The sequence below is a fragment of the Madurella fahalii genome (assembly GCF_045866475.1).
Source record: "Madurella fahalii IFM 68171 DNA, scaffold_2, whole genome shotgun sequence".
NCBI lineage: Eukaryota > Fungi > Ascomycota > Sordariomycetes > Sordariales > Madurella > Madurella fahalii.
The window spans coordinates 1,480,995-1,493,771 of record NW_027263972.1 but is presented as its reverse complement, the minus strand read 5'-3'; the positions used below and the strand labels follow the sequence as shown (position 1 = coordinate 1,493,771).

Below are 12,777 nucleotides of genomic sequence, written 5' to 3'. Positions count from 1 at the left end.
AATGGCTAGCGCCATGCAGCGTCCCGGAGTGCTACAAAGCTGCATGATAGGCTGCCCGCACTCTGGCAAGTGGCTCCGATAGCCATTGTGGGCCACCCTGGGCTCGTGATGCAATAGGCATTGGACGCGGCCAACCAATTTGAGTCTGCCCACTAACAATCGCCCAATTCCACGCGGGATGACGGCAAGATGCACCGAGGCTTATCGTGTGTCCCATTCAACGGACAGTCTGATAGGTGCGGGGTACGTATCCGAGAAGCAATCGAGATGATTTCCCGTTGACAAAGCAATGTCGCCTGCTTGCGGATGATGCGAGCCAGCAGGACTGTACTCGGCAAAGCTCCACTGCAATATCGAAGCAGAGGTCGCGGCTGGGAATGGGAGGATAGGACAAGCTTGGGCTTGGGGTAGACGCATGGAGGGGCGAGCGGCGCCCCCACCAACTCCCCATCCCACGTGCGAATCCACTCCGTTTATCGGTTCCAAAACACAGGCCAGAGAAGAGGCTGTGGTTGCCCGCCGTGCGTGCTTGCTTGTGTCATGTGCTGCCGTGGACGGATCGTGCTAACCGGTCGGTGGCCCGCAAGCATTTGCTTCTTGACTCTAATCCAAATATTGCACTGCCTTGTGGCACGCAAATCTGCTGACCGTTGCTGAAACGGTGCCTCGACTCCTGGGCGCTGCGGGTTGTAGCGTGATGTTGGGGTGTTTAGAGTGCCTCGTGCTTCGAGCACCTTTAGGGTTGAAGGATGTCGAGATTCTTCCCAGAACAGACCGTTGGAGCACCTTGGACCACATATCTCGTCTTTCGCGGGCAGACCAGTCGCTGGAGTGAAGGAGGATGCCATTGCACAAAAGGGGACTTACCGATTGATTCGATTGCGACTTCGAAACAAATCCGCTTGCGCACGCTGTTGTTTGAGTAGACTGGAAGGCGAGCGCGAGGCCGGGTGGTGAGTTACAGATTCATGAAAGAAAGAGAGCGGAGGAGGGAAATCGAGGTCGGGGACGGGTGGCGAGTCTGCTTTTTATGAACGACTTGGGGCGTTGGCCGATGCAAAGGAGCCACTGGCCAAGGACGTCCCCAGTGGGCTTGCGTGTTGAATCTGGGACGTCTCGTCTGTCAATTGGACTGGACGACCGAAGCGGAGTAGAACAGGCTAAGGCAATATGGTTGCAGGGGGAAGAGAAGTACTGAGGAAGCAGTGACATGTGGCAGTCGGTGTTGAAGGTCTGAGTGGGGGATAAAGTGGGGAGGGCAGCTCGGCTTCTCTCCCCAGCCAGCCTCTTAAAAGTGGGTGTCTATTCGTTCAGTGCTCCGTCAAATGATGGCAGCCTTCTCGCTCTTTGCACAAGCCGGAGTTTCCACCGCTCACATCACCGCGGACCGCTCTCCCGGAGTCCAAGGATGAAGGGATCGAGCCAATTAATGGACCGACCATTTCGAGGATTCTGTGGTACCCCCCTATTCCTTTCCTTTGTCCTGCGAAGAACACCCGTTTCATCTGGCCGGAGCTGACCGGTGTCGGAATGTCAGTCGACTTGGAAATTAAAAGTCTTTTGATCTCTTCCGGAGCCGAGGGGACTGGCTTGGCACGATGGGTAATTGAACGAGCGTTGACTTTAAGAAGCTGCACATTCAATACAAACATCCAATTTTCAGACGAATACCAAAGCCTCGCTGCGAGGACTGCCAGATGATTCTAGCAGCTCGGGTGGCAAGAGTCCATGACGACGTTTGACCAAACCGGTTAGTATTTCTGTGAGCGTGTCGCGACCTATCTCGGGATACTTGGTGTCCTCACTCTGGGACTCAAAAAGGTAATCGGCTGTATGTACAATGGCGTGTCCCATAAAAGTGAGGTTACTTTCGGGCCATGTTTAACCGTCTTTCTCTCAATAGTGGTTGCAACACTGGGTCTCTGTGGTTACCTGTGTGAATACTTGAGATATGGCGGGAGGAACGGCATTCGACAGCTTCGTCGCAATGGCGTGTGTAAAATAAATTCGCCATCAAAATACAGTTGACGGTTGGCTTCATGAATGCCCCCACACCAGTTGTGCATCTTGCATGGCTAATTCAGGTTAGCCCGAGATCCACAAGCATCGCCTGCATGTGTAACACCCACAGCACGTTTGAGCATCCTTGTCTGGCTGCCAGGATTAAAAGTTGGACGTCAACTTTCCTGAACTCTGAGCCAATAAGAGCAGATCATTTTCAAAGACCGGCCGCCGATGTCGCCTGTTGAAGCGCCAATCTTGGAGGCTTGCGGAGGCGGTCCCTTGGTCCCTGTCAGCCGGTATCTTCCAAGAACAAGGCTCGTTACTCAACTCGAAGCAGTGCTCTGAATGGCACGGAGGAAGAAAAGCAGGGTTGAACAAAAGTGACATCTGAAACGCGCCTGCAGCGACATAAGCCTACAAGTAACCCGAAATATGTCGTCCAAGATGTTCTTAAGGGCACAGAGCATAGTCATTATACAAACCCCGCTCCGCAGTTGTCCGCTCTCTCTGTATGGTGCGCCGGTGGAAACGGCAGAGAACATGCGACATCGTCCGAGGCCATCCAATGCCAGAATTCCCAGTCTACCTGGCTCGGAAGAGGCCCCAATTGACAACAATGAAGCTGCAATAGAAACCGAAAATGGCCACCAAAGGCCGTATTTCGGATGCGGCTTCTCATGGCCTCAGCAAGTCGCGGGATTGGGTGCTGTAAAAGAATCATCACAGAAGGAGATGCGGCTATCCAATCACAGGCCGCTTGACGCAGCCTCGCTACCCTTATCTTGCAGGCTGCCCCCCGTCAGCCTATAGTAGCATGGGATGGCGGTACTCCGATCGCCCTATGCACAGACGTCACAGCTACAACCTGGGCATTGTTGGCCACCGGAGCTCAAGGATAGGGTTGCTTCTGTTTCCAGACACAAGACGGCACTGGTAATCGGGCCTGAGTTGGGTGGGGCATCCACCATCGCGACCCATCACTACCTAGATATCTAGCAGAGCTCGAGATTGGAACCCGCGGCTGTGGAACGCTGCATGTTTGGCTTTTGGGATCTGCTCGTGTTTTGTCTGTACCATGCATTTCAGAGCCGCACAACATGTGCGTAGAGGAAGCCAGCGGGTTTCTCAGGGTAGAATGCAATTCAGGCGGGGAAGCAGCAGGCAATGATACCCTGGCTTCCGCTCGACCCCAAATGCCACTTCCCACTTCGTGGGGGCCCTCTGACGGGCGGCTGCATGAATACTCGGGAAGGCGGTTTGGTTTAAAACATCCGACCTGCCTTCTGTACTTGGCCAATTTGGCTCCACCTCCTGGAAACTGCGCGATAGGAGCCATCGAGTGCCATTATTCCGCGGCGCGCCAGCAGCAGCTTGTAAATGAGCTGTTTGTCGCCAACCGACCGGTATCGGCGTCTCCTAACACACCCAATTGGCCTTCAGTCAGACCGCTGTCAGCCACGACGGAGATCCTGCAACACCGGTAACCAGCCGGAGTCTTGACAGGATCTGGGAAGAAATTTCTCAGAGGACGGCCGAAACGCGCCGGCAATGCAGCACTGCCGATGGTATGGGGGCTTTCAGTGTAGTGTTGAGTCGTGCCGTGCCCACCTGGGGTTCCTCAGTTCCGAAAATTCCCGAGGGTATGTGTAGATGGCCTTAGCGTGGGTAGACGAAAACGGGCCGCGGCCTTACCTGGGCAACTCCTGTTAAAGGGGCGAATTTAACGTTACTCGAATAGGGAAGGGGTAAGGTCCGCAATGCAGGCACAGCTCAACTGGTGTTCCGCATTACCTCACGTAAACTCGAGCACCTGCTCTCATGGCCCCCCTAGAGCCAACGACACCAGGGATGTTGCTCACCTGGCGGGTATACCCCGAACGATGGGTTATTGCAAGCATTGATCGAATCAGCGAGCAGAGTTCAGCTTTCCATACGGGACTGGCTACGTGAAATTCACTGGTTTGATCCCGCTGCCTCGAGCTCGGTGAAGGAATGGCACCGTTTATTGCCGATGGAAGCAGAGGCCGCGGCTTGGTTCGGGCCCAAGGCGGGGGCCCTCGATTTCTTCATCACCGAAGACCGGGGAACAATACTGAAAGGATGGAACACCGGTTTCGGCAGACTAATCCGTTTATTCAAGCGGTTACGCTCTTGTCGCGCGGCATGGAGCCATTTAGGGAGGTTGGACATGCTAGAATACGAGGCAGAGAACTTTCAACTATCCCCTGTGGGCCGTGTTCGAGGTGCCTGGTACGTACCTCCCGAATCAGAACAACCAGGCTCACGGAGATTTTAGCGCAGACCTGGTGGGGAGGACCCCTGCCCGCGTTTGAAGCCTCGCTGTGCACAGACCATATCGTGACAGCCGCATTGTGGGGTAAGTAGAATGTACACTGTGTGCGACGAGGCCGCAACCGTTGGATTAACACCGTCCAGAATCTTCATCCGTCAACAATCGCGACGAGCGCCTTCCTTTCTCAGGGTGCTGAATGAAAACAACCAAAAACTTCCATCATAATAACGCATCGACAAATTATAACGTGGAATTACTGCCGTCCGAACTTGAACATAACCTGGCGATCCGAAACATAGAGATGCTCCTCCTTCGCGTAGCCCAACATCGCAATCACATGCCGAAATAGAACGAATCACAATGTTCTCCGTCCTACCTGATCTCACCCCGCGGGACGTAAGTCGTCGGATCGCCAACCGCTCCACTTTGAGATATCTACGTTAGCTACCTCCTCGGCATAAAAGCGCTAATTCGCCGTTCCCTCCAACAGTCCCACTCCCTCTGGTACACCTCGTCCCGCAACCCAACCGCATCCTACCCCTTCTCCCCTCTCGACAGCCACGCCCTCTCCACAGCCGAACATGGCGCCACCGCCAATCCTGCTCAACCAGCAGCAGCCAATAACAATAACAACAACAACCCATCGGCCACCCGCCCCGGCGCCTCCGCCTCGCGATCGCCGGCCCAAGCCTCGGCCAGCGCGATCGAGCGCTCCCTCCTCGGCCGGCTCCGCGCAGACGAGCTGCTCGCCGACCGCCGTCGCGCCGCCGTGGGCAACATGGGCTGCGCCTGGCTGAAGCCGCCCGGCGTGAGCAAGACGCTCTTCCAGCTGCGGGAGGAGCGGCGCGAGGCCGAGGAGCACGCCGAGGCGGTCAGGCGGGAGATGATGGCGCAGGAGCTGGCTGAGGCCGAGGCCGAGGCCGCGGCGCAGGCTGCCCAGGCTGCCCAGGCTGCCGCGCGGGGGGGACAAGTGGGCGGGGAGATGGATATGATGATGGCGGTGGAGGATGAGATGGAGGGGGATGAGGAGGAGGAGGATGATATGATGGGTGCTGGAGGGAGGGATTTGGATGAGGATATCCCCGACGCGGACGAGGGCGGGTTTGGATATGATGGGGTGAGCGATGAGGATGATGAGGAGGAGATTGACCAGGAAGAGGAGGAAGAGGTGGAGGATGATGAAGAGGAGGGGAGTGAGGATGGTGGGGCGCATGAGACGTCGGTGCTCGATAACCAGCGGCGAGTTCAGAATCGCGAACTCGCTGATAGAATGGCAAATATGCGCGCGACCGAGGACCGCATGCGCCAGATGATGGCGCGGGGTGGGCAGCAAGGGAGCGGCAACGTCGGTGGTGATCTCTACGGCGCTGAAGAGGACATTGATGAGGAGGACCAGGCGCAGATTCTGGAGGAGGAGGACCTCGTGGGCGGCGCCTACGGAGAAGACGAGGTAGAGCCCGGCTTGGACATGGATATGGAAGCTAACCTGGACGATGACATTCCCGAGGCTGAGAGTGGCGGCGGCTATGAGCACACCGACTCCGAAGCCGAGCTTAGCAGTGATGACGGCGGCGGGCACGACCTTAGCTATCGCCGCAGTTCGCAGATCCTGCATCATCGGAGTAGTCTTCGACGTAGTGGTGGCCCCAGGTCGAGTCTTGATATCAGTGGGTTCCTGTCGAGGGATGGAAGCAGTTTTATGGGAAGCAGCCCTCATGTTGGAAGAAGAGATCAGTAGGTGGACAAGTGAGAAACGGAGAGGATAATTCGGTTTAACAATTGCATGATACCCGTATTGATAGTGGCGTTTGAGAGGTTGATCACTTTCTGATGTTTTGCATTCCCAGTGGCTGAGAACATTCATTCTAGGTGTAGGAAGAAATATCCATGTCTTGACATTACGTTTTCTATCAAACCAGCCTCCATGATGATTGCATGCGAGCGTGTTGGAACGCCATCGTGCCAGCAGTCGGTAACCCAGAAGAGACAAGATATGTATGCTTCCCAAACTCCAAGCGCCGATGCAACCGGTCCCTGAGGAAAAACCGGGTCTAAGCCAAAGATACAACCGCCACGAGAATTCCAAGCCGAACATTTCCCCTTTCAAAACAACCAGACGTATACAAATAGGAAGATGACGGCCAGGAAGAAAGCCACCCACACCTTCCAGCCGACGCCTGTCCGCTCCGCCATGACGAGCATTCTATTCATGGTTCCGCGGAGCCGGAGGCGTGTCTGGTCGAAACCCTCGTTCATCTTCTCGGCCAAGGCGGATGACTCGCGGATCTCATCGCCGATTGCTACCGTCATCTATGCGGCGCGTCGTAGGTTAGAATTATGTCTGCTGACAAGGCTAGACGCGAGGGACGACGACTCACATCCTTCAGCAACTTCACTTTCCCCATGATCCCCTCCACCTGCTGATCATTCTGGCTCTCGAGCTCGTTAAGCACCGCATCGCTGTACTGGCCCCTATGTTGTTCAGACAAAGCATCAGCCTCCCGCACTCTCCCGCCTAATCCGATGCACCCGCAATCGATATCTAGATAGATACGCACTTCCTGTTCGGCGTCGCCGGCCTGTAACCCCCCCGGCTCTCTGGCGCAGCCCCGAGATGGCTGCTGCTTCCACTGCTGTTGCCAGGCTGATACCCACTGTATCCGTAGCCGCCGCCCGGTTGTTGCCGGTTGGGGCTGGCGCTGACTGCCCTGCTTCCCGCGCCGCCGGTGTAGCCTTTGAAAAGGTCGCTGCGCGAGTCGCGCTGATGGAGGGACGAGGCTCCGAATCTGTTCCGTATGCATTAGTGCATGGGTCCTGTGGGACTTGAATAGGAGACGGGCATGGTGGGACGTGGTCGGGAGGGCGGCTGGCTGGATGGGGGACTTCGTGTCGGCATGCGCGATAAGCGGTAGCGGATCGCTGTCGCAGACGATGCTGGGGAAATAATCTGTTGTATTCGGAGGGTTTGACTGTCAAAATATCGGCTCCGCGTCGGCATCGATATCGCAGCCTAGCCCTTGACCATCCCTTCCCATCCGACGGCGAGATCGCAGTGAGCCCCATCGTCAATACAACTCACCTAGAAGCCATGTTGGGCGTATTCCGCAGGACGCAATGTTATCTTGGTAAAAGCCCGCTTTCCATGACAGACTGGAAAGCGTCTTGGGGGGGGGGGGGAAAGGAGAAAAACGGTGGCACTCGAAGTGTCGTCGTGGTGATAGTCGGAAGTGGATCTGGCCACAGGCTCTTGCGTCGGTCGTTTAGACTTGGCTCTTTGTCCAACCAGCCAGGCTTTTTGCTCCAAGTGTCAAATTTTGGCTCTCACAAGATTGGCCAATTGCCGTCGATGACTCCCCAGGGGCAAGCGGGGGAGAGTAACACTGTGCTCTGCCGGTGCTAAAAAGGTGAACCTGCACCCTGAGTGATCGACTACCAATCAATGAGACGAGCCCCTGAACCACAACAGTTTGATTTGAGGGCTTGGATGTAAACAGGGAACCCAGTTGCATGTGGGAATATCAAGCTTGGGCTGCTCCAAATGGGGCAAGCCATGGACTGTGAGGTGTGGACCATGGCAATTGATAGCGCCATCGCAAACCGGGGCAATGCGCCGAAATAAACTAGGCAGGGCAAGGGTGCACAACCCACAAGGATGGAGCGCCTTCGAAGTAAGTTCACTAGAAGTCGGAATACCACTTGCAATGTGCCTCGCTCGTAAGTGTGTTTTACCATTGCGAGAGATATCAACGAAGTTGCTCAGACCCCATATGCGGGTTTCCCCCCGCGCGGGTGCGACAGCCCCCTCAGGCGGCAACTAACACGGCCGACAACAGGCCGCCCAAACTGCCCTTTTCCAACCCAAAGCCCTACTAAGCAATAAAGCATTGAGGCGGAGGATATGGCGCCTCATTCCGTCGTGATATCATAATCCCATCCTGTTGTCCATGGCGAACACGCGCCTGACCTTTAAGCTCAAGGCTCGTAGCGCAGTATGCTTGGTTTAATCCTCGTCCATCTTGTCATCCTCGACCTCAAAGTCCTCATCATCTTCCTCGTCCTCGTCGTCCTCGGGCGGATTCTCCTCGGCCGCCTTCGCAAAGTCGATCACCTTGCCGCGAGTGCGACGGCCAATGACATTGTCAAGGTCGATTTCTTCCATGTTGTCATCATCGGCTGCAGAACAGTTAGACACGCGAGAGGGTAGGCGGGGCATTACAATGCGATTGACATACGCTCTTCGGGCTCCTGCGTAGAAACGTTGTTAGCACGATATTTCTAGCGGCGATGCGACTAAGCTCGCGTGCGCACTTACCTCTGGGACATCGTCCTCCTCATCATCATCGTCGTCGTCGTCGTCAACCATTGAAGTGTCCTCGGTATGCTCCTCCTCGGTCGCGACAGCCTTGCCCTTGCCCTTGGGGTCAGTAGCGGGCGCGGCGCCGGTATCCGGGTTAGCGACAGCCGTATTCTCGGCGGTTCCGTTCTCGGTCGCCATGGCTACGGTCGAGTTGGGTCGGAAGATGGTATGTGCTGTCAAGTGGTGCAGACGATATTCCGAACCGCGGGTCTTGCGAGGCTCGGGCGAAGTTGGGTTTGAGAGAGAAGCAAGAGGGGTGGGAGGAGGGAGTAAAATGTTAACAAGTTAATCGGCAGGCCGAGAGGGTGCCCGAATTTCTGGTCGGCGCAGCTTGCCTTCGAGCTTTATTGGGGCTTAATTGTGGGGTCAACGAAACCACGCTTCAGCCCGGTCACCACTGGCAACCAGCTGACCAGGGTCGGTCTGTGAGCCTGACACCACGCCAAGGCTCTATGCACGCTGATACAGAGAAGGCCCCAGCATCGAAAATGGGTAGTAATGAAGAGACAATGAACATGGACGGGAAGCAACCTATTAGGTCCCTGAAAATCCGTAAAAGCTGCCAGCCAAGTAGGTATACAGAGAAAGAACGCTAAGAAATAACCCAAGAGAACACGCCCTACCGTAAACCACACAAACATAGACACGGTAACGCACCTTCACTTGCCCATAACGGGACGACCACGATGGTATGCCCCATACTTAGAAACAGCAAAAACAAATCTATTAATCCTGACCACCTCCTCCCGAAAGCAACAAGAACGCGCCGATAGCCAGCGCCCACCAATACCTGTAGCAACAACAGTTAGCATCATCATCATCATAATCATCGTCACCCACATCATCCTCATCCCAGGCGCGATCCCGCACCGCCCCAACCAATCCAACCCTACTTCCAGCAAGAAAAAAAAGAAAAAGACGGGGAGCATACTTCTGAAGGAACCCCTTCTCTTCAACCTGCACCTTCCTCCCTTCGGGGTCCAGGACAACCGGTTTCCCCAGCGCCGGCTGGGGCCCTTTCTCCGTCGTCACCACCACGGCCTGCGGGCCAAAGTCCCTCGTCTGCCCGGCATCGATCCGCACCCCGCGGCACAGCACCCCGAGATAGTTCCCCGCCGCATCGGCCGACACAACAAAGTGCGGCGCGTAACCCTTATCGAAGTTGGCGGCGGACAGCACTGAGGTCGAGGAGAGCCATTGGCGCGCGGACGGGTCGTAGACGCCTATGCGGAAGAGTTGTTGGTATTGTTGTTGTTGTTGTTGCTGTTGGGAAGAGTCAGTGGGGAAGTCCAGGTCGGGGGCCTCGTAAGTGAGGACTTCGGCTGGCGTCGTTGTGGATGTTGATGATGATGAGGTTGAGGGGTCGGGGATGGCAAGCTCGGCGAGCAAGGTCGGTTGTTGTAATGATGATGCGACCGGTTGGATGTAGATTGGTGCGACGCGCTGGTCGGCGCTGGCGAGAGCCGTGGCCGCGCCGGCCAGGATTGCCGAGACGAGGGTTGGGAGCCTCATCGTTTTGCGGATGATGCTGGTGAAGGACAGCTCTTGGTGAGAGCTTCGCGTAACGGGAAAGTTGAGTGCTCAGAAAGAGCCAAGATGCTACCCAGTTGGGTCTTGGCATGGGGTGGTTTTCGGACCCGCCCGCCAGGGCTTCGTTACCAAGGGTCCCAATCCCCACAAATGCCTTCACCCCCACCGTTCCGTTTGCGCCTCATCTACGATTTATGCCTCAGTAACTGATATACACAATTAAAGAGACTTCATGACAAATCTCTGGAATATAATAATAGTAGCTTCGGCATCTATGCCGAAATATATGCGGGTTTCCGCTGTCATGGTATCTCCGCGAGACCTATGTACAGACCCAAACCTGGAACCTGACAACCTGCGTTCCAACTCCCAGCTCACGCCGACGATGGAGTCCCGTTCCGATTTGAAATCGAGCATGCAAAAAGAGTCCCATCCAAACTCCGCTCAGTGTCCCCAATATCGTGCCGCCATCGGTCCCATGCAGCCATCCTCCCCAAAAGCATAACAATCCAGAGTCCCGCAGAACATGGCGTCCGCTACCCGTTGCTGAGCGACGCCTCTTGCTTTTCGCTTGCGCCTGTAGAAACCTTAGTCTCGTCATCAGACACATCCTCCTGGCTGCCCTCAACGTCATCAATGTCGTCGTCCACGGCGTCGCTATCGTCGATAGCCTCTTCGTCCCCCAATTCCCCGTCAGACTGGAGCGAGTAGCCCGGACATCGGTCAACAAGCCCTTTATAATAGGCAACGAGAACTTCCGGGTTCGGGACGATCTTCCAGTCGACCCTGTGCAGAAACTCCAATTCAAGCAACTTGAGCTCGGCGACCTTGACTCCTCCCACTCTTGCGTATGTCGAGTTGTTCCAGAAAGCGTCCGAGAGCCCTTTTGCTGCAACCGTAGCCGCAGTGATGAGAAAACGATGGACTGTAAGTGTGTTGATGGTAAAATCCGGGTATAGTGCACATAACCGGTCAATATAGTAGACCATGGAAAGAAGGAGGGGCGGGGTGAGAGTGGCGTGCTTTGCTAACCGGTGAAGGTAATCCAGCACTGATATTCCGGGAGCAGTGCTAAGATTCAAAATGATGGTCAGTTTCCGGGAAGTAAAAAAAATGAAACAAGAAGAAGGATATTGATCCCGCATGGCGGAGGAATGCCTACCGAGAATGGAACCGGGTGAGATGGCCCGATTTAAGAGCAAGCGTGTCGTTCGTCTCAATGAGCTCCCCGAGCATGTGGGCGATGAGAACGACCATATCTTCGACCGGGCAGTGCTCATATCGCCGTGGCACGACCTTTGGCGCAGCCTCGGGTCTTGGTCGCTTAGAGAGTGCTGAGGGGTTTTGTAGCGCATCTGCTGGCGCCGCACTGGAGCTGCTGCCCTGGCCCTGCGAATTTTTCCTCTTGGGAGGAGAGGCGGCTTGAGATCCTATCAACTGCTTCGCACCCGCAGACACTGCCTTGGAGGGCTTGGCTGGCGGCTGGATGGCGGCCTGGGGCCGCTCCCCGGGGACGGCCATGGGTTTTGGCCCCGAAACTGGCGGGGGATCGATTTGCGCCGCTTCAACGGGCGGTATCCGTGGGAGCAGCGTGCCGGTGGCGTAGTCCATCGGCTCCATCGGCGAATACTGTGTCGCTGCGTCAACGGCTACATATCGTTTCTGTCGCGGAGCTGAGGTTGACGCTATTGGGGCGGGGGGAGGCGAGGTCGACTGCCGGCGAAACTTGGCAGCAGCCGGGGCCCGGGGAGAAGATTGTCGCGGTGATGGCGCTGGAGCATAGTGGAAGTTGTGAAAGCTGCTTCCCGGTGACGCATTGGCTGAAGGTGTGGGAACGGGAGACCGTGTTAACATCATCCCAGCCTCATTTCCTCCTGCGAAGCGCAGGTGCAGCGCGAGAGAGGTTGAGAAGTTGGCGCTGCAGGCCCGATCAATGAATGGTATGGTGGGGCAGGCAAGATCAGTCAACCACCGCATCACAGCGCTTCTTTTTTTTCCCCACAGAGAGCCCTCCCGCTGCCACTGTTGCGCTGTAGCGCAGTGTCGGTAAAACCACACACACACACTCACACACCTAGAGAACCCCAGTATTCCGGGGCCCTCAGTTATAGTTTGGGCGGGATAAGCAGCCGATCTCGGGCGGATCTGCGAGTTTTGCGAGTCGCACGCCTAGCTTGCTAAGCGGCGATGCAAGGTTTAAATAGATATCCCAGTCGTGGTTATCTCTCCTCTTCTGGCTGACGGGCTCCTGGGGCAAAGCTCTTCTTTTTGGCGGTCCCGGCACTGAGATTGATTTGATGGGAAGACGGACGATTATCTAAGACTAGGCGGGAACACAACCATATTTATCATGCCCCTTGTCATCGTGTTCGGTGGTGCAACGCAAAGCAAGTTTGGGCCAACAGGAAGGCAGCGCGGAACGTGCCCAGACTTCTGCCCAACTTTCTTCCCTCACCGAGCATCTGTTTCTTGGGGTGGATCGAGCCAACGAAACCGACCACACGGATCACGTTGCCCATGCCAGGGAGACCGAGGGGCGGCGCGGTGATCGCTTGGCGGGGACTTGGCGAGACGAGACAGCGGAGCATTGCCG

At 55.9% G+C, this 12,777-nt stretch overlaps 5 protein-coding genes across 5 annotated transcripts; 1 reads left to right on the top strand and 4 right to left on the bottom strand.

Moving 5' to 3' along the window:
• Nucleotides 1-4,657: 4,657 nt before the first annotated feature.
• Nucleotides 4,658-6,035, top strand: MFIFM68171_03186 (uncharacterized protein; the record flags this gene model as incomplete). The annotated part of the gene is made up of 2 exons (XM_071058607.1): nucleotides 4,658-4,693; nucleotides 4,788-6,035. The coding sequence occupies 2 exons, from the start codon at nucleotides 4,658-4,660 to the stop codon at nucleotides 6,033-6,035; spliced, it is 1,284 nt and encodes a 427-aa protein (XP_070914708.1).
• A 365-nt stretch (nucleotides 6,036-6,400) lies between these two features.
• On the bottom strand, nucleotides 6,401-7,387 carry BET1 (protein transport protein bet1; the record flags this gene model as incomplete). The annotated part of the gene is made up of 4 exons (XM_071058606.1): nucleotides 6,401-6,607; nucleotides 6,676-6,769; nucleotides 6,856-7,083; nucleotides 7,377-7,387. The coding sequence occupies 4 exons, from the start codon at nucleotides 7,385-7,387 to the stop codon at nucleotides 6,401-6,403; spliced, it is 540 nt and encodes a 179-aa protein (XP_070914707.1).
• A 910-nt stretch (nucleotides 7,388-8,297) lies between these two features.
• On the bottom strand, nucleotides 8,298-8,792 carry CHZ1 (Histone H2A.Z-specific chaperone; the record flags this gene model as incomplete). Its single annotated transcript, XM_071058605.1, has 3 exons — nucleotides 8,298-8,470; nucleotides 8,530-8,542; nucleotides 8,610-8,792. The coding sequence occupies 3 exons, from the start codon at nucleotides 8,790-8,792 to the stop codon at nucleotides 8,298-8,300; spliced, it is 369 nt and encodes a 122-aa protein (XP_070914706.1).
• A 588-nt stretch (nucleotides 8,793-9,380) lies between these two features.
• MFIFM68171_03183 (uncharacterized protein) lies at nucleotides 9,381-10,166 on the bottom strand (the record flags this gene model as incomplete). The annotated part of the gene is made up of 2 exons (XM_071058604.1): nucleotides 9,381-9,444; nucleotides 9,586-10,166. 2 exons carry the CDS (start codon nucleotides 10,164-10,166, stop codon nucleotides 9,381-9,383), a joined length of 645 nt encoding a protein of 214 aa, XP_070914705.1.
• A 554-nt stretch (nucleotides 10,167-10,720) lies between these two features.
• On the bottom strand, nucleotides 10,721-12,038 carry PHO80 (Pho80p cyclin; the record flags this gene model as incomplete). The annotated part of the gene is made up of 2 exons (XM_071058603.1): nucleotides 10,721-11,255; nucleotides 11,347-12,038. 2 exons carry the CDS (start codon nucleotides 12,036-12,038, stop codon nucleotides 10,721-10,723), a joined length of 1,227 nt encoding a protein of 408 aa, XP_070914704.1.
• Nucleotides 12,039-12,777: the final 739 nt, after the last annotated feature.